The 23974-nt window shown below is 37.4% G+C and overlaps 1 protein-coding gene across 1 annotated transcript; it reads right to left on the bottom strand.

Moving 5' to 3' along the window:
* Positions 1 to 96: 96 nt before the first annotated feature.
* On the bottom strand, positions 97 to 23013 carry LOC132104312 (protein tyrosine phosphatase type IVA 2-like). Its single transcript, XM_059509689.1, has 7 exons — positions 22866 to 23013; positions 7415 to 7691; positions 7011 to 7119; positions 6819 to 6911; positions 2864 to 2994; positions 1712 to 1786; positions 97 to 1264 (listed from the first exon to the last, which is right to left on the bottom strand). The coding sequence occupies exons 2-7, from the start codon at positions 7417 to 7419 to the stop codon at positions 1153 to 1155; spliced, it is 525 nt and encodes a 174-aa protein (XP_059365672.1). The 5' UTR covers positions 7420 to 7691; positions 22866 to 23013; the 3' UTR covers positions 97 to 1152.
* Positions 23014 to 23974: the final 961 nt, after the last annotated feature.

Raw genomic sequence — 23974 nt, 5'->3', positions numbered from 1 at the left:
TGGCCGTAAAAATCAGTCATCACAAAGTGATTCATCTACCAAACACAATAAATAGCTAACATATTACAGGAAAGAACACAATGAAAATAGGCAGAATCAATTTCAATTCATTTATTTGTCTTCAAACCAAGATGAAGTGGTTTTTTTTTTTCAAAATGAGCACAGTGATTAAAACAATAACAATAAAAAAAATGTAATTAAATAAACCCAGAGCTGACCAGTCTCCTGTCTCTCACTTCCTTCAGTGTTTGTGGGCTGAACAGTAGGGTGACAGATAAAGTGTACACCTTATGTGTGGGTGTCACAGCCAGGCCAACAAATTAAGCTTTTTACAGAGCAGCCAGCAAAAAGCAGCTATAGAAAGTGAGTGCCTAAGTCAAGCCAAGTATCCTCCTGTATTTGAATTTGGATGTAGGACGGTCCTACGGGTGAGGGCTTTTCTAAGCTGGACTCAATATTGCACTCCCCAAAGATTAAGATAACTAGAGAAAATAACATGGCTCCACAAAAAAAAAAAGTGTCCTAACCCCACCCACACTCCTGGCAAGACACACTAATTATGGAGAATAAATACAACTGACACATTTAAAACCTAGGCTAACCCTAAATTAAAAGATTTCAAAGGGGGCAATTGCTGCATTGGAGAGGAACTTCTTAAAAATGATGGCGCAAAAACAGAGTTGTTTCTGTAACAAAATTGGCTATTGTGTGTGGAAATTATAACAAAAAGAAAAAAATAAGATAGATAAAAGATACATGCCAAACAATAAAAGTCTTTAAAAAAAAAAAATCAACATTGACAGCAAATATAAATCTTTTCATCATGGTTCAAAGTACTCGTTCTGAAATAACACAAAATAAAAAGTCAAAGGATTGGAAATTTGGGAAATCAGGGGAACTGGTGTATATTCTTGCCCATGCCTATTAACGCTGGTTAAGCAACCAGGTTGTGGGCTCATCTGTGTGCTTTGACCCTTCTCATTGATACTGCTGGTGAATCCATAGATTAGCTATCATTCATTACATCTCTGTGATCGATTAGCCATGATTCATTTGATTAAAATCACCACAATTATAACCCACAGCTTTTGCTCCCCTTTACCCTGGTTCAACTTCCCACAGTTGTTTTGAATGACTGACAGAATTGACGCATTACTGGACACAGCAGTTGGGACCGTTGGGATCCTTGAACCGCAGACGCATCTTGGGTCTGTATTTTTCAAGGTAAAGAAGCTGTTTGGAGTTGAAGGCTCCACGTCTCTTCCTAAAAAAAAAAAAAAAAAAAGATTTTAAGTGCAGTTTAAATCTGCGAAAGGCTGGAATATATTACTTTTTATATGCTTTATGTGCCAATTTTCCATCTGAAGGAGTAAATGCTAGTTGCAGGTAGTCTGCAAATATTGGGAAATTTGAGTTGACAGTTCATGCAGAGTATGCGGGGCACAGATTAATTTTTTTTAGCTTCAGTCTATTATGCGTCTAATAGCAACGAGGTATGTATTTCTGTGTATGTTTATGTTCAGAACTACTTCAGAAAGTTTAGTGTATGATGTCCAGTTTTTCCCTCTAACCATCTGCAAGTTGTCAAATGTATGATGTCTGGTTTTTAAAAACTGTTCAGATTTAAAAAAGGTGTGTAGTGTATTCCAACCTTAAAACAGAAGTTAGATTGTCAAATGTATATCAATGCGAAATCATACAAAATGCTTACTGTCTTATAAACTGCACCGCATCTTCATACTTCATTCCACACTCAATTAAGGCTAAAGCCACCAGTACAGGTGCTCTATGAAAACAAGATAAAACAGATTTAATACAATGCAAGTTTTCAGTGAACAAACTAACAGCTTGATGACCAAAAAAAAAAAAAAGCAAACATGAATAAAAAATTTTTTCTAAAAATGTGTATATTTTTTTAAAGGTCATTAATTTTTACACCTGCATCAACAATGATCAAATCAGAGTGTCCCATCTTTGGGAGCTCATAAACAAGTTTGCTTGTGTTCACAGAGAAAACTGTATTCTGAGCTGCTTGTTTATGTAAAGAGGTCAAGAGCTGAGATTGGTAGTCTGTAGTTGAGTTCACACACACACCCTCTCCAAAAAATGCTGAACAAACAACAACAACAACAAAACACTTCTGCGCTTGGAGAGCAGAATAACCACAGGCTCATTTAAATGGTGCTGCTGTTTTGTTTTTTTTTTCGCTAAAGGAACTGGTGTAAACTGAGCTCAGGAAAATGAATGCAAGAGTACAGAGTACACTGTACTGCCCATAATGTTGGTTACACCATATTAACACCAGCAGGTCACAGACCCTTACCTTCTCAAGTTTAGACTGGTTACTGTTTTGTGTGTGTGTGTGTGTGTGTGTGTATCAGCAGGTGTATACAGAGGTGAAGGGGCTGAGCACTAAATATGCAAAATTTAGCAAGTGTTTGAAGAGTTTGAGAACACAAGTGGGACTCATATGCAGGTTACTTTTTACACAACCACACATTTTTTACTGGTCATGGGTTGCTTGAGCAACTAATCGACTCAACTATCTTAACTAGAAGTCCAGTATAACGAGGCAGGTTTTGGATTCACCTGACTTGGAGTAAACTTTTACATAAGCTGCTTGGTAACTTTACCATCACGAGAATCCATTACATGATAAAACACATTCAAATACAAAACAGTTATTTTCATTTTCAATAATAATTCAAAATATTACTGTTTTTACTGTATTTTGATCAATTATAGAAAGTTATTTCAAGATGATACATATGTCCTATCATTAGAGCTAATAAAGGAGGGACTAACACTGGCTCTTCTGAGTTTCAAATCTCTCAAGAAGCACATTGACAACTAAAACACTAACCGGCCCAACCCTGCAACACAGTGAACAGCAATGCAGCATTTTGGCTCCTCTCTGAACTTAGTCTTCAGCAGGTTTAACCAATCATCTACAATCTGGGTTGGGGGCGGAGCTCCATCGTCAAAGGGCCAGTCCTGCAGCAATGAAAAAAAAGCAGACAAAAAAACAACAACAACATAAACTCACAAACAGCAATTTAAATGTCTTGTGTATTGCTCAGAGCACTAGAGAGAACATTTTCAAAGTAAAACAGCCGAAGAACTTAAAATGTTTCACATTAGGCCTTGCAGAAATTGCCTGTGGAGCAAGGCATTGTGGGAGAGCAGAACATTCTCATGAACTGTTTTTGGGCAGAAGGCCACAGAGATCTGGCCTCTTCCCAGACAAACCACACAACTAGCGAAACAGGGTTAAGAGGAGAAGAGAAAAAATATGAGGAGACAAAACAGGAGAGGACAGACCAAGGAGATTAAGATATAACGTGAAGCTGGAAACAGGATCAATAAGGAGAGCCATCAGGAGGAGTGAAGAATACAGAGGAGTTTAGGGCACGACGCATTGTGTTTACCAAAATGAGGTGAAGTCTAATGTCATCCTAATGGAGTACAGTATTTTCTGTTAAATCCATTTGTATCACTAAACACAGCTTAGAACAACATTAATTATCAACAGTTTCTTGTAGTTATCGCAGTCTGCTTTGCATTTCCTCTTCAAATATCCCTAGATCTGAGCGTGTGAGAAGATTGGTGCTTGGGAACACTGAAGAGAAAGCATGTGTGGGCGAGTATGACAGACAATGGAAACGTACTGGCTAGCAGCTCCATGTCTACGCAGCTGTCTGGACCGCCGTGCTTCTACTGACCCGAAGACAGCTTCAGCTCACAGCAGTCTCTCACTTTCTATGTTACTCAAACATGCAAACCCTAGTTCCAAATCAAACCTTTTTTTTCTTTATTAAGATATTCCATGTGTCAATTGTGAGTAAGCCACTTCCAAAGAAAAATGGACAAGGTGCACTGTATTGAACAGTAGAGATATAAATCTTCACTCGAGTATAGGGTTACTGCAGTTGAACAGATGCCATGACTGTAACCACCCTAACATGACAGTAAATTTTTAACTACTCAGTACCTTCTCTTTAAGGAAGTAAGGATATTGTTCCCCTTCTAACACCTTTCCTTCCTTATAATGTCCAAATGATAATCTGTAGTTCATGGAAAATGATCAAATACATAAAAGGGAACAAAGGCATGGGCTGAAATTTCCTCTTTTAAATGCGAAACTTGGGTTTGCCTAAATCTTCAGATATAGTGGCTTTTAATACAATTTTATCGGTCAATATATCTTTTGTTTACCAAACTAGCATAAACTGTCAGGCCTATCTAGGCTTTTCCAGAAGGGTCAGAACAAGATAATTTAGAGTATAAATAAAGACATAACACGCAGAGTAAGTTTTTTCCCACAGGTCACTAAGAATGAGATGTCTTTGTTACACACACACCCGCATACAACACATGTTGGTGACATCAGAAGAGCTATGGGTGAAACGACTTGCATGATCTGAAGAGGAAAATGAGCATGTTTGAGATTTTGCTTGTTCAGTTCCCCTTTTGAGATCAGATCACAGAAAAGACCATTGCAAATGGGACAAAGCAATTAATAAAATTTGCTGCACAGTTAATGCAACCCACAATATCATACGATACCTAATTTCATGGGAAAATTTTTAAGAAAGCTGAAGCATGTTGAATTTTTTTGCAATGTGACAACAGTGTCATATTAGAGATGTTCCGATACCCTTTTTCTCTTCCCGATACCGATTCCGATACCTGGGCTCAGGGTATCGGCCGATACAGAGTACTGATCCGATACCTGGGTGTGTATTTGTATATACAGCTGTATATACTACTAGCCCTGTGTAAATTGCTAGAATTATTTTATGGTGTGCTTCAGACTTATCCCTTAATAAAACATGAACAAATACATGGTGAACTACTGTATTTATTACAGTATTTTTATTATCTGACATGAATTTGACAGTAATATTATTTATTTTCTTAGGCGAAAAAGAACTTCAAATGCAGCCAAAAATCTAACACCGCAAACTAAAAAAGGTATTTTAGTTGTACAATATAACTGTCTAAAAGACTGCAACAAATAAGTCTAGGAATATAAAAAATGATATATTAATCAGATAATCTCTTTACAACAAAACAAGTAAAAAACAAGCAACCGTCTAGGCATAATTATTATTAATAATAGAGACGTATTATTATTACTACATAGAAACATATAGCTAAATCTACTGTAGGCTACAACAGTAGCTTATTATATTGTCAATTCACTCACATTAAACCGAGACATTTATTTTGATGGGTTGCCATGAAGATCTTTGAGTGTCTGTGTTTATGACATGACAGTTTTCTCAAATGTAGAAGAGACTGTTGATGGTTCGCACTCTGAAAAACTAGTTTTTCAGAGTGCGAACCATCAACAGTCTCTTCTACATTTTACTGGTTTTCACGCACCTGGACTTACAACCAGCCTTCATCTGAGCGCAACAATATTCCCTTGTCCTCTGAGTTTTCTCAAATGAAATGGTAAATTCTCATGAAGTGACGGTTTATGCGTTCGTGTCCTCATATAGTGACACATGGCAGAGACTACAAAACAGCGAGCTCCCGTGCATCTGCGCCTGGCACCCACAGAGATGTAGAATTTGCAAGAGTAATATTTAAATATTATTTTGCAGTTTGATATTCACAGACACTAGTATATATTCGGCTACAGTCTGGAGCCCTGCGCTTAGACTAACACGAAAGCGACTGAACGCAACTGCAGGTACCGAATATACTTGGGAGTTAGTAACTTACTACCGGTACTAACTTACAGAGACGCTGGTATCATCACATTTTTAAATTTTAAGCACCGGCTTGGTAGTGAAATGCCAGTACTTGTGGCATCCCTAGTCTCCGTTTTACTGTCTGGTTGGTCCAGTCTGAAATACTGCTAAACAGCGGACATACTGCTAACCACTGATCTATAATATAGAAGTGGCTTCACTGTCAGTTGGCAGTTTAGAACACGATGAGCGATCCAGTCATATATAGATCAGTTCTGCTAACGCGTTTTCATTTCTTCTTCGCTGCTCTAAACAGGGGTTGCTTGGGGCAACACAGCACAACTTCCTGTGTTTTCAATGCATTCTGAGCAGCGAAGAAAAACCGTGCAGCGGTTAGGCAAAGCTAGCGGTCATAACTAGGTCTTGTTTATGAAAATGGTCTCGGATCCATATATGGGTTTATGTACTCGCCGACGCCGATGCCAGAATTTGTTTGTGGTATCGGTGATATTTACGATACTAGTATCGGAATCGGAACAACTCTATGTCATATACTTCAGAAATCCTTCTCCCATGCTGACTGGATGTTCAAGAAACATTATTATTATTAATGCTGAAAACAGTTGTGCTGCTTAATATTTTTGTGAAAACTGTGACCGGGTTCTTTGATAAATACAAAGTTTTAAATAACAATAATAATGTTTTACTATAAATTTTGATCAATTTACTATGTGAAAATAATAAATATCTTACTGGCCCAAACTTTTGAACTGTAGTGTATAAGAGTTCAATATTTACCATTTAAACATGTAAAGAATAAAAGGCACATTAAACAGTAAAAAAAAACAGGGCTTAACAATAACTATGGCCTGGGGCCAGTGTGGGAGTTTTGGACTAGATGAAAAAACGATTAGTTGCCCTTTTATGCTAGTGAATTACCAATGGGAGTTCCCAAGAGTGCAGCACAGGCATACATGTGCCTTTTTATCAACCAAGGGCAGCTGATCTTGCAGAAAAGCACCGTGTCATTGAGTGTGGAAAATGAGTGCCTTTTCTTTTCTTTCCTTTCTCCCCCCCCCCCACTAAACACTGTTCACTTCAATTAGATTTACTCACCAGGACCTGTATGCCCTCCTTCTCCACTGGTGCTTTGTCATAGGTGGCTTCACATACTCTTACCAGTGTGTTCACCCCAAACTTCTTCAGCTCCTAAGGACAGAGGAGGCAGAGTGAAACGTGTGAAAGAGAATATTTGGGTTTCCCCTTTCAAGCTCATTCACAAAAAGAGCATCTAGATGGCTCTCTTACCTCAGTAAACTTGTTGAGAGTGGAGTTGGTGGGGTTGTGTGTGATGAGGAATCTCATGCAGTCATAGGAAATCTCAACAGCGGCAGGGCGGTTCATGTTGGCAAGACGTCTTTAAAACAATTACAATGAAGTACTTATAATTCCTGTTCCTTTGTTTCTTTAAAAAAAATCTTTGGCTCAGTTTTCAGCAGTATGAAAAAATAAATAGACAAAATATATATATATATTGGGTGCAATGGAGGGTGGACACTAGACTACTAGAAGTACAAACTAAAGTCAAAAGGAGGGTGATCTAGTCCACAATGTTCAAAGGATGCATAAAAAAAGGGATGAGAAACTTGAAAGGAAAACTAAAGAAAAAGGAGACTATCTCTCAGTCATCCAATTGAGACAATTGAGATTACCCCATTCAGGAGAAGAGTTTCTGATTGGCTACAGGGAGAAAAAGCTGTAGGGAGGAAGTGAGGCGGGTGTGTTTGAGGACTACACGGGATCACAAAAGGGTATAGAAGAGACAGACTGGGCCCAGTGTGCTGGCTGTCAGGGAGGCTTCTGGGTAGCGTAGTCCCGCGGGTGGCTAACAATTCACTTGTCCACGAAGGTAAGGTGCTGAGCCTGGCAGAACTCTCCGTAGATGGTCACAAACGCCATATATGTGTGATCCGAATCAACACTGAAATGCTGGAGAGGGAGAAAGAAGATAAAGTTAGAGCAGAACGAAAACATTGAATGAACAGTCATTTAGACATGCTTTTAAAAACCCTATCAACATCTTAAGAGTACTACTGCTCAGCTCTGACTGATAATTCATCCTGGCTGCTGCGTAAGCCAGTGACTCGTCCCATTGAGAAAGGTCATTTGAAGCAGGCAGGTGATAACAACAAGTCATCATGACACCTATGTCACAATGCAGCACAAAGTACAATGTCTTGTGTATTGCAAATGCCACATTTGCCTCTTAAATGCAGTCTCTCAAATCAAATGCTGTGCACACTCGAGAAAAACAGAAGGGTAGAGCAAAAGAGAAAGCCTGACATGAAAAAAGCACAAAAAGGACAATACAGTGAGGGTTTGTTCCTGAGTTTCTGAAAACTCAAAAGTAGTTGCAAGGATTAAAGTCAGGCAAAGCTTCAAACAGCCTCAACTGTTTCACGGTCCCACGCTTCTCTACTCAACACGCCACCCCCATCCATTCTTAAAGGACACCCATCAAAGTAACCAAGTCATCTTGGCTCCCTGTTCTTTAACAGATTGAATAACCACATTAAGAAAAAAACGAAAACAAATAGGACACACAATGAGAGTCTTCACGATACGAGACTTGGACATGTCGAGACAGACACGGTTTAAAAAAAAAAGGAACATCAGAGGATTTGGACTGTCAACAAGTTGCAATTCTCAGTAGGAAAGAGGCAGTCTCGAATGCTAGATCCAAAAGATGAAGCTAAATAGATGGCACCAAAAGGAGAATAAAGTGGCCTCTTCAAAAGAGAAAAAGCAGCAAGACTAGGAATGTGATTATCTTATCAAAAGAAAACCAAAGCTAAAAAGCTCTTTTTTTAAAACATTCCCCAGGGGCCTGATGGTAAACCAATGATTCAGACAGTATAATTGAGCTGGACAAGGAAGCACAAGCACACAAAGGCATAGGACGAGTGGAAAGAGATGCTACTGTGACGCTGAGGTGCAAATAAGACAATGACCCCGTTTACACCTGATATTAATCATCAGATCAGTCTTGGTTGAGCGGACCACAGCGTTTACATTAATATTAACATGTGTCTCTTGTGAAGTCTGTGTCATAGACAAATTTTGGGAGTCTTTCAACTGATTTGAAAAACAAGATTAATAAGAAACAGCTCAGTGTTTGACCTGCTTCTTTATTAAACAGGGCTCCAGACTTATTCTTCCCACTTGTCGCTCTTTGCGACGAATTTTCTGTCTCGGCACATGATTTGGTTGAAATATATATATATATATATATATATATATTTTGCATTACAACATGGGATTAATCAATACATGCATTATCATAGTTTATAGTATTTTGGAAACGAAAGTGGTTAACAATTTTTTTATCAGTTTTATCTGTGATTTTAGTTTTGTGAACGGGAGTTCCTATTTTCACTTTCGAATTTGGGATCTTGTCAAGTTTACAAGAAAAGATAATTGTCTGTTTTTCCTTACATACACCTTTCACTTTTTAAGACTAAAACAAAAGATGGATTCATTGTTATTCTTAATTAAAAAGCACAACAATAAAAAAATAAGATACAATGTCAAACTAGCTTACAAAACGTTTATAAACAAAAACAAATAAGATGAGGCATGGCATACATCACATGCTGTACAGACTAATAAATTACAGAAGGTTTAGCAAACAATGAGGAATCAAATTAAAAAAAAAATGAAAAGAGCCTCCTCTGGTTTAAGCAGCTGTCTTTTACTGTACTTTAGCTTGAAAACCATCCATTGCTTCCTCAGTGTGTGTGTCATCTTTGCTGTGCACACCTTCGCCGTCCTGCTGATGAATCGAACATAAGCCAGGCTCTACACTCGAAGCGCTGTGCAGCTCATATTAGTAGCGCGGTTTTATTATGCTTTTCAGTTTCGTTGACATTTGATGTTTCTTATATGCAACAAATGACAGTGCTTATGAGTTGAACAATGCAGAGGGCGCAAAATTCAGGTGCACAGGCAGAAAAAATGGTTGCAAAATTTGACCATTTGGTTGCAGTCTGGAGTCCTGTTAAATGTTGATATTTATATATTAAATTATTTGAAATGAATGTACAAATAATAACAGTAGTTGCTAGAAAAAAAGCACAGTTTTGCAGTGCAGCCCTCCTCTTTACAATGTAATGTTATAGTACTGTGCCATGACCCTCAGGAATCATTCTGATTTGATGCTCAAGAAACATTTCTTATCAATGATAAAATCGGTTATGCTGGTAAATTTTTGTGGAATATTTTTTATTTTTTTCACGTTTTAATAACAGCATTTATTTTAAAATAGAAATTATTTGTAATAGTACAAATGTCTTTACGGTTACTTTTGATCGATTTAATGAAATTTTATGCATTTAAAGCAGACAGAGAAATACAAATGTCAGAACACTGTTGCTTCCAAATATGCAGTTATTCAATTTAATTATTATTTTATATTTTAAAGCCTATGTTTTAGTGTTGATTGATAGGTGGGTGAATTGTTTATCAGAGATGCATCAGAACGCAATCTTCTTTACACTACAAATACGACTTGGTCACATGAATTTCTCACCACCTTAAAATGTGGTTTTTAGACAAACAGTTTTCAACACTGATCTCCAAAATGCATGCAAATACCAAGTGTAAGCAATGCACATAAAAGTTCTATAAGAAGCCATGCAGTCAGGGATGCAGCTGTGTGAAACGGCGTTCCTATCAAGACCCTACTTCCTCTTGCTCTACTTTTACCAGAAACTCATGCAAATCAAACCACATTCGCAAGCCACTCCTGTAAATACTACTACAAGAACAGATGGGGGAAAAAAATGAGTGCAAAGTAACAGACGGTGAGACAGAAAGAAAATAAAAGGCAGATAGGCAGGGGAGAAAAACAAAGCAAGTTTTGGTTACAGAGCACTAGGAGCTTTCTGCCATTCATTTCTCTTAGTATAATCGCATAGCCAGCACTAACACACTACTCAATCTTCTCTCACAAGAACAAGACCCATCTAGTGTTTAGAAGTCACACGTTTAAACTAGGCAGAACTGGAACTGTCCGGTAAGACATTCAGTTTCTCTTTAACACCAGAGGCGAGCCAGTGTGAAGCCTCTGCTGTGTCACACGTACACCCTGCTCAGTTCCCCTGCCGCTTATACACATCAGCTGCCTTGTGCATGAACGAACAGAGGACTGGAAAAAAGGAAGACTTCTCAGAAATGACAGTTTCATGTTGCCCACTGTTTTGTGAAATACTGCTTCTTGTTATCTGGGTCATCTAGGTCACTGGGTACAGAGCTCTGTCTGTCTGTCTATCTCTGCCATGCCTTACTCTATCTGAGCCCTCTTTCCCTCGACCCTATGCAGCTGGGAATCTCTGAAAGGCCATATGGCTGCTCTTGTCATAATCTAGGAGTGTCATGTACACAATGATAATGAGCGCTCTATCTGAGAACACAGCAGCCCAAACAGGTGATAGAAGTGGTACGGACTGTTTTACGTAGTGTGACTGATCATATCCCATATTGTAAGAGCAGAAGTGAGGATCTTAATCTATCGGAATCTGATTTAGCCAAAAAACAAAAACAAAATGCATTTACAGGAACTGTTGCACGAAATTGTGACTTATGTTGTGATATAAACACTAAGGTAACGGGTCTAATGAGTGTAAATGTGCACATATAACTTAACTATTTATGGCTTTTTCAAAAAAAAAAAAAGCAGCTAGGGATCGCAAAAAACATCTAAAAGCAGCACCTGAGCATGCTAACCCAGCCAGTGAAACAGATTACGGGGCTTTAGAAAGGTTTATATGCCAACAGCAAAGCACTGATCCTTTTCAGATCCCTCTGATATGAGTAACAAATTCAGCTGGGACATTGGAGCTGTTTTCATTCTTCATGATAATTTTAGTCTGAAACCTGCTGTAGATATGGGCCAAAAGGTCTGTGTACGAATGCACATAACACAGCATGTAAGAACACAGAACTAGGCAATGATTAAAGCAACAAACTGACTCACTTATGAGAAATGAATCTGAAAAAAAAAAAACCCAAACAAAAAAACTGAAAAATACAGCGATACATATGCTACATTCATTTATTTCACTGGTTATTTATTTTTTTCTACTTATAGCACTCTTTTTTTTTTTTTTTTAGAGTACAGTCTGAGCTGCTGACCAAAAGCTCGACCTGTATCAGAGTGAGTTGCAAGGCTCTCTCCTTCAGAGTTGTCAGAGTATGACTCTGTGAGATCACAGGCCTTGGGCTGAGGGACGGAGAAAGAGATGCAGAGAAAACCAAAGATAAGAACTGTGCCAGCTCATGCTTTGCATTCTATCTCTGGCTGGCTATATCACACACTAGGGTTATATTAACAAGTTACAGCAACTGCATGTAGCCTTCAAGTATATCGAAAAATAAAAAAACAATGCATCACATTTTTTTCCAGTAATTATTCAGACAAATTCTATAAATAATACTACAACATCTAACAACCGTACTATCAAATACACTAAGAAACATTGAGAAACTGGAGAAATTTCATTAAACTGATAAAAAAAGACAGTAAACTTTTCACTTTTCAGACTTACTGCAACAGAGACAGTGTCATGTTCAACTAAGCATCTCATCAAGACATAATTGACACGCACATATGTACTCCACCCAGCTGAGAGCAAACATCCACCCATGAATCGACAATTCACAGAAAAACTCCCCCGACTGACGCATGTTATTCCCACCCCAAAAAACACAGAACGGATGCATGATTGCGAGCACAAGAAAAATGCCCCTCAGGTGACAAGGATTCCCTGGAGATTTACCATCGATTGCTACTTCAGTCTGCCTGCCAGTGAGGTGAACAGGAGCATACTGATCATCTGTAACTCCTGCATGAGAACATGAGAATGTGTAAGTGTTGACAGTTGCCACTCTTTACCACAAGTGTGCAAAGGTTTCACTTGTCATTTCAGTCTCACTAGAACTTCCGCAGCTTCAAACATGCACCGATGTTACATACTCTCTACTTATTTTTAGGCATGGAAATATTGTATTCAAATATTTTGGCTCATCCAAAAAATTATATTAGAATAATGACATTAATATAATTAGAATAATGTTATTTAGAGAAAGATGTTATTTTTTAATATTTAGAGAAAGATGTTATTTTTTAATAATCAAGTGCGTGTCACCATTTCTGAACTGAACATTTGTGCACAACCCTACTCCTTTTCCACTACAAAGTATGCGGAAGATAACAAGCAGTGAGGGAGTAAAATGTGAGGATACACCTGCTCAGGCCTGCATGATTTGTTGGTGTGACCATGCGGTACTGACTCAGTGGAGGCCACATAGTAACAAAGGTCAGTGGCAACTAAAAAAGCAAGAGCAAAAACATCAATGGTCCATCTAGATAAAAGATGATAAGACCAAGTCCATCCTAAGCAAGATGGCAAAGATTTGAGGGCATTAAGGAAATACCACAAGCAGTAAACTTAACACCAGCTCCAGAAAAGTTCATATGCAATGTCACGCAGGTTTCCACAGGTTATGCCATAAGCAATAACATCATAACAGCTGCCAAGATGCTTTAATTAAAATGGTATGAAGTGTAATAGAAAAAACAAGTTGGATCAAGTTGGGCCACCACAAATGCACACCTGAGAATGTAAGTACACATTCCTTTACTGAACACTGTAATATGCAAAAAGCTTCTGAATTAAACTCCCTGATTTGAAACCACCAATGAGTTTCACACAGCTTTGTTTGCTGCATTCCATGACATTACAGATGAAAAAAGTGGGTCTATTGACACTCTTATGAGATCAGAAAAAGAGGTTTGGCTGTGCAGGTGTAACTGTAGTTACTGTACAACTTCACATTGTTTAACAAGTAGTAAAAACTGAATGTTGTTCTGCTGATAACATACAGGTAGGGCTGAGCAGTACATTGAATATTCACAATAATATTCCCAGGAATATAAAATTGAGCAACACTGAATATGCTGATGACCCAAATGCACCTTTTAGTTGGCTACTACGTTTCCGGGGAAAAAAATGGTTGTGCCATTTTTTTATGTTAAAATGTTCTGCTAAAATATATTTGGATATAGTTATTGCTGTTTATTAAGTATTGTTTCAATGTAGAATCGCTGAATATTAATGAAGCATTTGTGAAAAGAAGAAAACCTCTGAGAAAAAATAATTCTACTGCAGGGTTTCCCACACATTGATTTATTTGTGGCAGGTCGCCACAATATCAACACTGACTGCCACAAATAGATTTTGCAGAAGGCTTTGACTTCATTAGCCGCTTTTCCACTGTCAGGTGCCAGGGCCAGTCGCTTTTCCACTGTCACTTCCGGTGCTTGATCGTGCCTCGTCGGGGCTAACTTTTTTTTTAAATCGGTATCGGAATCAGCCATGAAAAATCATGATCGTGCATCCCTAGAATTAAGAAACATTAATAATCCTGTTTCATGACAGGATAACACAGTGTGAGAATAAATGGCCCATCTCCCCAGGTGTTTTTTAAGTTGCTAAGAGGAAATGTCAAAGTAGCTCACTTTCAAATAATTAACATGCCTGAACTGAACCACACCATGTAGAAAATAAGAAAAGACAAAGGACATAAAATAACCAATTTTATCTTCCATAGATACCATAGGATCTTCAAGCTGAAGTAGCTATTTAGTGGTTTAAATAACACTTCCAGTTCAGAATCAGGGCTCCAAACAAAAAAATCGAGTAAGGAGCCATTGGCTCCTATAAGAAAAAACTTAGGTGCCAATTAATTTTTTTAGGTGCCACAGAATAAACATGTTTTATGCGTTTTATTTAAATTATTTATTTTACATTTTAACTTTTTAATCATACTGACGTGTTTATGTCTAATCTTTTCTTGACTTTATCAGCATTTTAATCCATCTTGTAGATAAACTGGGAATGAAGGTTCACTTAAAGTGGGAGCTAAATGTCTTTTCCAACTTGAAACATACAGTCATGCGTTGTTTATTACACAAAATCTGTACAAATATCATGGACCATAAGCATCACTTGGCCCCTGAGTATAGTTTGGGGTCCTCCTCAATGCATCCTGTAAATGTTGTCATACTCTCTTAAAAATAAAGGTGCTTCATGATACCATAGAAGAACCTTTTTTTCCTGTCTACATGGTTTCATAAAGAACCTTTAACATTTGAAGACAGTAACAGATTATGAAAAGGTCAGAAAGAGAAAGAGTTCTTCAAAGAGCCTTTGACTGAATGGTTCTTTGTGGAACCAAAATTGTTTTGTGAAGAACCTTTTAAGCTCCTTTATTTTTAAGAGTGCATGTCTTTCACACTTTCAGTCTGTTTTTATTAATTAGTAAAATTAAATTTTATAGGAGTTGAATCATGTAGACAACAGGTTAAGTAAAAATATTAAAATTCAATAGTTCATAAATATAGCAAAATGCTCCTCTTTATAGTTATTTTTCTAGCTGACTGATGAGCTTATGGACACCGAAAGGTTACTGAGGTTAATATTATGTTGCAATGTTTACAAGCTTTACACGTTTTCCGCAGTTTGAAAGTGTTGTACTGTAGAATCTCTTACAAAATAGCCTACCTTTTGATGTGAATTCATGTTCATTATGTACTCTAGTAGTAAAGAGCAAGGTATGATAGGTTCACATGCTGCTTGAACTGAGGGACTACTAGCGATCGCGCCTGCCGCATTAGGGGCGTTTTTAGGCGCGATATGTGAACGGCCACTTAAAGAGCACCAAAACTGTATTTATTGTTTGAATTTTGTTATGAATTTGGAATAATTTTAAAGCTGATACTTTGTAAATTAAAAAGTAACAAAGCACAAAGCTTTTTGCGATTACTGGACAGCAAGTGCACTTCAAATAATGAAGTTCATGCATTAACAGAACACAGCATGGACTAAGATCTTGTTAAGAAGAAGCCTTATGATTATAAATGAGAACTGTTAACGATATTGCCAATATCCACACAGATGACAGCTTTACCTGTTGTAGTTTGTTCAAGTTATGAACGAAATAGAGGCCGTGTTTTTCTGCACTTTCTCTTCAAATCTCCATCATTTCTCTCGCGCGCGTTTATCAGGTGTGTGTCAGCGCTGCTGCGCGGCAGATGAGGACTGTTTAAAACTTTTTCCCACTAAAACTTCGATGCACATTCTCTCAATGCGCGAACATAACAAAAGATGTGAATGCAAAACAATCAGGAAAAAAGGCATTACATGCTATTTTTTAAGAGATAGCATGTAAACACATAGGCCTACTCGCCAGTGGAGATCTCAGCAAAAACTTCACTCGCATTTTAATATTTATTGTCGCAAATGCGAATGTTTTAGTCGCAGTTTGGAGCCTTGAGAATACAACACACGTTATGCTATAAAAGCCAGAAATAAAAATCTGTGTAAATCATACTTAGTGGCCTATAAATACACCCGAGGTAAACCCTGAATGCCACACAGATACTTGAGGTCTGTCTGTCTGCTGAAGAATGCTGGAGAAGGGCTCATTGAATCATAGATTCATTTACTCACCATGGATAAATGCTTTGCATTTATGCATAATTATAATATGGCATTGAAGTTCAGCCAGCTCACGATGACAAAAACAACTCATTTTTCATTGAAATGTAATTTATCATGCTTGATAAATTGTTTTAAATTTGTTTTAAAAGCTTGATAATTAGTTAAAAAAAAAATCCAGGTATTACAAAGGTATTTTGAAAACAGCCCAAAACAGTGGTTGTTCAATAAATAAATTTTTTTTTTTTTAAATATGCAGGCCTTTTGGAATATCCTATCAGGATCTGGTTAACTGAACTACAAAAATACTCTATAATTGATTATAAAAAGTGTTATGTAAACTATATACAGTAGTTACAGATATACAGTAAATAATCTACACTACAACGGTTTTGTCTAAACCAATTTATAAAGGGTCAAAAAAGTTGTAAGGTACTAGACACCCTCTCGATCTCATTTCTAAATGACAACGATTCCCTGAGTCTATTAAACCTTTGACAAAGTCTTACCAGATTGTTCAAATCCATGTTCGCACTGGATTTTATGCAATTTATGTGTCAATGAATGAATTTTTCATTCAAGAGAATCGTTCAAAAACGCTGATTCATCCAGTAATGAAACAAGTGAAGTAGGTTTATGAGCGAGTTGTTGAATCAGTTAAAATTGGGGTATTATATTATATATACACTACCAATCAAAAGTTTTTGAACCATAACGATGTGTAATGTTTTTTTAAAGAAGTCTCTTCTGCTCACCAAACCTGCATTTATTTGATCCAAAGTACATCATCTGCTGCCAAAGCCAGGTGCTCAGTGCAGTGCTAATCTCCATCAACAGAGAAGGCAATAAGGTACAGCCAGAAGCCATCATCATTCTTATGTTGTGCTTTGCCATAGTCACAATGTTCCTCAAACAGCCATTTTAAAAGGGAAATAATTAAATAAGGTAGGCTATATATGTTTAATGCACCGTCTGCTTTAATCTTCCCATTCAGATGTCAAACAATTAGATTTAAAAAAAATGGCCATGAGATAGGAGTGATTGCAAGTTCAAATGGACCTTGAAAGCTGCCTGTGGTCAAGTTTAGAGACGCACAGAAATGACTAAATTAGGCTAACACAACCAACCACCAAGTGCTTTGGTAAGCTTATGAGCAAAAACAATGTTCTTAATTAGGGGTGCTCCGATTGATCAACTACCGATCACTATCAGCCGATAATCGCTTTGGGATGTTTGATCGCTGGTCTCTATAAAGGCCAATCTAAAAAAAAAACGATCTCAAGCTAATGATGCATCTGCCGTGAGAGATTTGGCATGCAGCGGCACAGTCACCGTCTCAGTCCAGCGTGGATTAAATAATTATAATGCTGAAGGTGAGGTACAATTTATACTTCTTCATTAAATAACTTAAAGTAATTTGAAAACTTTCTGAGAGACATAATTTCACAAACAGCGTGAGTGAATCACTTGTGCTCGCTCTTTCTCTCTCTCAAAATGTGCAAATGATTTCAAATCATGTTGCGTCTGCACTACAAGCGAGCTGCACTCTGCACAGTTGACACTAGGGTCAGGCGATTAGACATCACGATGATGCCCCGGCAGCTTTCGTTTTGAGTTTATATCCTGACCGTTAGATGGCAGTCTCTCAATCTCTGAACAAATCCTGGGTGACAGGAAATACTAGCGTTAGGGCACGCCACTAATGTTAGCGTTAATATATTTCACTGCTAGTAATGGCGGGATGAAAGAACTGTGCCAATCCCCGTTTCAGTGTACAAAGCTGAAGTGTGCCGCCTCAGGTTCCACCGCTTGCCACGTCCCGCACTTTCTCTCATTTTTTGGGGGCGTTTGGGGAGTTGGGGTGGTTTTTGCAATTCCACTCAGAACATAAATAAAAGACCTGAAAAGCTTGTGAAATCCAAGTGGTAAGGTTCAACATCTGTATTTATTTTATTGTTTTACAATTGTTTTGTTTTCTTTAGGAATCCTGTAAGGACTTTCTTTTTCATTGCTATTAAGCAGATGTAATTCTTTTGTTCAGATCAAAATGTTATCACATTGTATGTTACAATTGTAAACTTAAACTGTGAAACTTTAAAACATGGTCTAAAATATATATATGGTCTTTTTATAAAATACATTTTATACGTATTATACATTTAACTAAAGGATCCTGCAAGCATTTTATATTTTCCTCTTTTACTCATACTGCACAAAAAGTGGTTCAATAATGTTGAATGTTACAGGGACTGATTATTGCAAAATGCAACACATCGTATCACAACACCTGTATCGTGACACGTATCGTATTGCCAAATTCTTGCCAATACACAGCCCTAGTCCTTACTACGTTTCTGGGTCTGGGAACATTTCAGTTGCATAGCGGTCTACAGAGATACAAAAATATCTTTCATTTGTGTTCTGAAGATGAACAAAGGTCTTACATGTTTGGAACAACATGAAGGGTAAGTAATTATTGACAAATTTCATTTCTGGGTGAACTATCCCTTTAAGATACATGGTTAACCTTGGCAGTAGGGCTGTGCGATATGGACAAAAAAAAGCTATCCAATTATTTTTATCAATTTTATGATTCCGATTTTAATGACGATTTTGACACACACAGATATGCTTTACAGTCATAAATGCATTCAGTATAAATTTTAAACATTTCCAAAAGAAAACCAATGAGAGCTTTATCAAAAGTTGTAACATGTCTCTAGAACAGACATAAATAAAAAAAAATCACTAAGTAAAGATGTCAAACAAAATGTCTAGACATATGGCAAAAAATAACAATAATAAAAAAATAAAATAAACCTGTGTCCAGGGATTTTTTTTTCTTTTTTGCCCTGCATTGGTCATAGAGCTCACTGTAGCGGTGCCTCAGGTGTTATATTTTTTGCCCAAGGTTCACACTCACTCCGTCTGCAGTGCGTATAAAGTAAGTTATGTGTACGCGGTTCAGAAGCAGCACTGAGAGCGCATTATTGTAACGCGAAAGTAATCTATCCGCTCGCACGCAGATTTCCTTTGCTCTGTTAACAAAACCAGACGCACATGCTCAGATAATAGACTGTATAAGGCTCAGATACATGCTGCTTTACAACGTGTCTCCTCTCGCTCTACCGGTGACCTGTGCACTCACAACTCTCTCTGTACTCATGCGCAAGATATTAAATCTTTTCGCACCTTTCTATTTATAACCTTTTCTGTTCTCATCTTTTACCGCGTGCAGTGTGAACGTTCTGATCGGTTAACATGGGCTCGAAATTACGATTAATCGCACAGCCCTAATTGGCAGTGAACTGTAACAAGGTATTGCTTTATTTTAACTTATTCACTTTGTGCCATGTTTGGATGTTTTTTTTTTCAGAATGCATTGTTTGTTCTAACAGTTAACTATTTTGTATATGCGCTTTTAAGTCTACTGTAACAGTTAATATTTTTTGCCAAATGTCTTTGCTGTTCTTAATCGTCACTGACAACAGTTAATAGTAGGTTCATAAATGTCTTGCTGATTTTAATCCAATTTGACAATACATTATGTATTTTTGTTTGAATCTGCTACTGGTGCAGCATTTAAAGAGTTTTTTTTTATTATTAGTCATCTGTGTAATCAATTAATGGCAACTGCTCAGTCCTCTATTTGTAAATTTGTAAAGTTTACAACTCAATACAAAAAAGTAATTAAGTACCAACTTTTTGCATTTATTGTCAATGTTGCAATTTTAGAATTTTGGTTTTGTATTCACACATTTAAACATGTCTATAGTACATGTAGAATTTAATAAAGCAACTTAGGTTTACCCAACTCTAGTACCAGAGACATAATGAAATCGCTTTAGATTTTTATTTGCATAATAACTTAGATTTATACTAGCATTAAGAAATCAAGTTGGTACCCTTAGCCTTGACACAATGAAGTCACTTTAACAGTACACAATGCATTTGAATCAACATGATTATTTTTAAGTAGTCTAACGTGAATGAAATATTTTGGTTTGGCAAGCAAATAAGTCACTGAGAAAGAGAGGAAAATTGTGTCAGTAGAACACATTCTGATCATGCGGGACCGATGTACACATTAAAATTAAGTAAATTCAAAGCACTTTTTTTTCAGTGTAGCAGACTCCTGTGTGAAAGCACAATGAGAGTTTGTGCTGCTTCTGCACCACTTACATACCACACATGGACTGCATATACACTGCAAACGGAGTATGTGTGAACTTGGTGTAAAAGGCCACCTCACATACAGCTCACGAAATCAGGCTTGCACGGAGTGTTAGCTATTGTGAGATAAATATATTTTTTTGAAAAATGTCTAAAAAAATGCCTTTAAAAAGGCCTACACTTTTTCTGCATGTGCAATTCAATTTGCAACAATGGATGACAAAACTAATGTGCAAAATAAGGTAAAACCTAAGAACCCATCAAAAAAAAAAAAAAACACCTATGTCATCACCCACCATATAAGTGTGTTGAAGAATCTCTCAAAGTAGACAAGCAGCTGCCACAAATGATTCCACAAACCTGCCCATTTCCTGTGAGTCTGAAGCTAATACCACTGTGACTGTAAACCAAACAGAATGACTCAAACGACAAGGCAGACAGTTCATGTTATTCAAAACATACATCTTGATGATTGACTGTCTTCTCAAAGGCCACATCATGCAGCTTTAATGGAAGCCATGCAGAGGGAGCAGATGTCTGTCAGGTCAGGATGAGACAGTGTTCAGCACTGTGCTCATTCATCAAGGACTAGCAGAACTCCTGCTGGGCTTGCAATGCTGGCTCAAAGGCTATAACAACTCCTTCAATATTAAAGCAGACAAGCAGAAAAGACAGTGGGAGGAATGGGAGTCATGCTGTTGCCAGTTGTGTAGATGTTTTAGAAGAGCCTGCTGTGAGGCACAACTCAATCCATGTTTGTTAACAAGCTGTGAACTTCTGCTACCAGTGACATTTACCATGCTGCCCAGTAAGAGGGGCTACTGACAGCTCTGTTCATCCAAAATGCCAAACAAGCTATAAATATGGTCTAAACAGGTCTAATGCTGATCAAAAAAGCCAAGTTTGTACTTCAGTCTTTTCAAAAGTTATCATGCCTTCATATGACACAGTCTTTATATTAGTCAATAATGAGAAAGACTTCAGCAGACTTGCCAAAAGCACCAGGTCTCTGGAGCAAAGCAGAATCATGCTGAAGGTCTATCTATTGTGGCAATGTTCGCACAGCAGCAGAATACAATTGTAAGTTCTGTATTCGAGTCATTAATACACGTGCATTCACACACATTCAGGTTATTTATTTACAACCACATTCTATATCCATTCCAAACTCACAACAAACCATATTTTATGCAAAGCCCTGCAATGTAAACACAACCATACTAGGCAACTAGAGCCATGAGTATACAGGGAAGCTCACAGAAAATATCAGCTGTGCATAAGTATAGATCAGCGGTTCTCAATTCCAGTCTAACCAACACCTGTCCTTTACAGTTTTAATTAATTACACATGACCAGGATGAAAACAGGTGGAACATGAAACCAGGTGACTCATCAAATACTACACATGGCACCGTAGTACGTATTTTTGGATCATGTCATTAATAAGCATCCTTCTCGTTTAGAGAACCGGTTGAAATCAAATTACACCCATACATCAGCGTACCTGTTCTTCAAGCATGCCATTTAAATACTATTGGCTTAGCAGCCAGTTTACTGCGCAGGTTAAGTCTAATGCTGGGTCATCAGCTTACAGTTTAACCATGTATTGGATACGGGAATGATCAAAGACACGGATATACTATACTTTAAAGGGTTACCATATTCCAGAGTCACAGTTAAAATAAAGCAAACATTAATATGAAGAAACCAGTTAACGTTACATGTACGTTAACCAGCAAAGTTTGTGTGACACATTTAGTGGTAACGTTACACTAAAAAGAAACAAAAATTAAGGACCCTAATCTTCCACGCTTTGCATAACCACTGACCACTGAAATCAGGAACATTCTGGAGTGTGACTATAAAGTGATATCTGACTGAACTGACAGTTTTAACATTAGCTCGCTGGCTAACAATTCACTCACCCTCTCTGACCCTCACAGTCGGTCAAACGATGAAAAATGACCAAGTAACCATTATGTTTTACGTCTATATACAGAATCAAACATGTCTCTAATTTTATACTTGAGGCTCAAGCGACAAATAAACTGTCTGAGTAACAGTAACTTCTTGACACGGTCTCTGGGTGATGATGAGACCGCTAGCAAGCAGCTAGCCAGCGCAGTCCAGGACAGACTGAAAACTCCTGCCCCTTCGTTTATTGACAACGAACTCAGGAATGTTCGGCAAACTGTCTCTGACCTCGTTAAAAACCGTCTAGCTGTCAAAACGAATAAATCAAGCGAGTATGGAGTTTCCGTTCAAACGTACGCGGGCAAATGGCTGCCACCCTCGCGAGCTCCTTCACCGGCTGAAGCGCGATCTTTCACAGCTATGACGGTCAAACAATCGACTCGGGTAATGTTAGTCGCTATTAACGTCTTTCTGGCATATTAGAGGCGGAGAGCGAGTGATAATAAGGGATACTTACAAAGAACGGGCCAACCATTGAAATCCCTTGACAATCCCCGGAGAATGTGCACGTAGAGCCGTAACCGCGGTGAGGGTGAAGTCGTGTTTGTCGTCATCTCAGTAAAAACTGAATTGAGAATAACTGAAGAGGGAGGAGTCAGGCAGTGACTGCGTCATCATTGCGCAAGAGCCTGTTGACGTTTTACGAGGACTTTATTCTAAGAAAAAAAATACTTTATTCCAATACTTTTTTCCCCCTTTGTTTATTTAATCCAGTAATGTATATATATTTACGAGGAATTAGTTCAAATACTTTGTGGAACATTAAATATTGATTATTTAATCCAGTAATGTATATATATTTACGAGGAATTATGTCAAATACTTTGTGGAACATTAAATATTGATTATTTAATCCAGTAATGTATATATATTTACGAGGAATTAGTTCAAATACTTTGTGGAACATTAAATATTGATTATTTAATCCAAGAGAAAAATGTAACCACCTAACTTGGAAATGTAAGATTTGGATATTATCAAAATGTAGATCAACATAAAGGTGGATGAATGCTTATAGTTGTGACATTTGAGAAGCCTTTGAGCCACCGTTATGTGATCACAGGTGACGCTACAAGCAACACTAAATTGGATGAACACTCCCCCTAGTGTTAGTTGGATATTTCTGTACGCTGACTTTGTTTTATTTAAATACACAGAATGTGCTGATTCAATTATGAAAAAAGTTAGAGATTTTACTTTAATTGGTTCATATCGAGTTTATGAACTGAATTTATTAGACTTGTCTGATTAATACCTTGCATAATTAATTGCTATGCTCTTATTAGTTACGGAGAACAACAAAAGACACCCTTGTTCAAGAAAGTCTTTATTGATGTTGCATCAGTACTGTCAACTACTTGTAGATTTTGTATGAGCTGACAAAATATGTTCAATCAAAGAGTGCATTTAATACCCAAAATGGATTGCATAAAGTGAATGCAATACGACAAAAGTCCTATAGATTGATAGATACATCATAAAAGAAAGAAATAATGATAGTGTGTACTACAAACTCCTTGATGCTATTAAATATAAGGTTATTTGTACGTTCAGGGTTTCGGTAGT

Source organism: Carassius carassius, chromosome 25, assembly GCF_963082965.1.
Source record: "Carassius carassius chromosome 25, fCarCar2.1, whole genome shotgun sequence".
NCBI classification, from domain to species: Eukaryota; Metazoa; Chordata; class Actinopteri; order Cypriniformes; family Cyprinidae; genus Carassius; species Carassius carassius.
Note: the sequence above shows the minus strand (reverse complement) of the source record. Positions and strands in the feature narration are given on the sequence as shown.

What these genes read in the sequence shown, in the direction of transcription:
- LOC132104312 (XM_059509689.1), bottom strand. An exon ending in CTCTCAACAAGTTTACTGAG is followed by an intron (nt 6,912 to 7,010) that starts GTAAGAGAGCCA and finishes CTCTGTCCTTAG; the next exon opens with GAGCTGAAGAAGTTTGGGGT. An exon ending in AGGAGGGCATACAGGTCCTG is followed by an intron (nt 2,995 to 6,818) that starts GTGAGTAAATCT and finishes TCATTGCTGCAG; the next exon opens with GACTGGCCCTTTGACGATGG.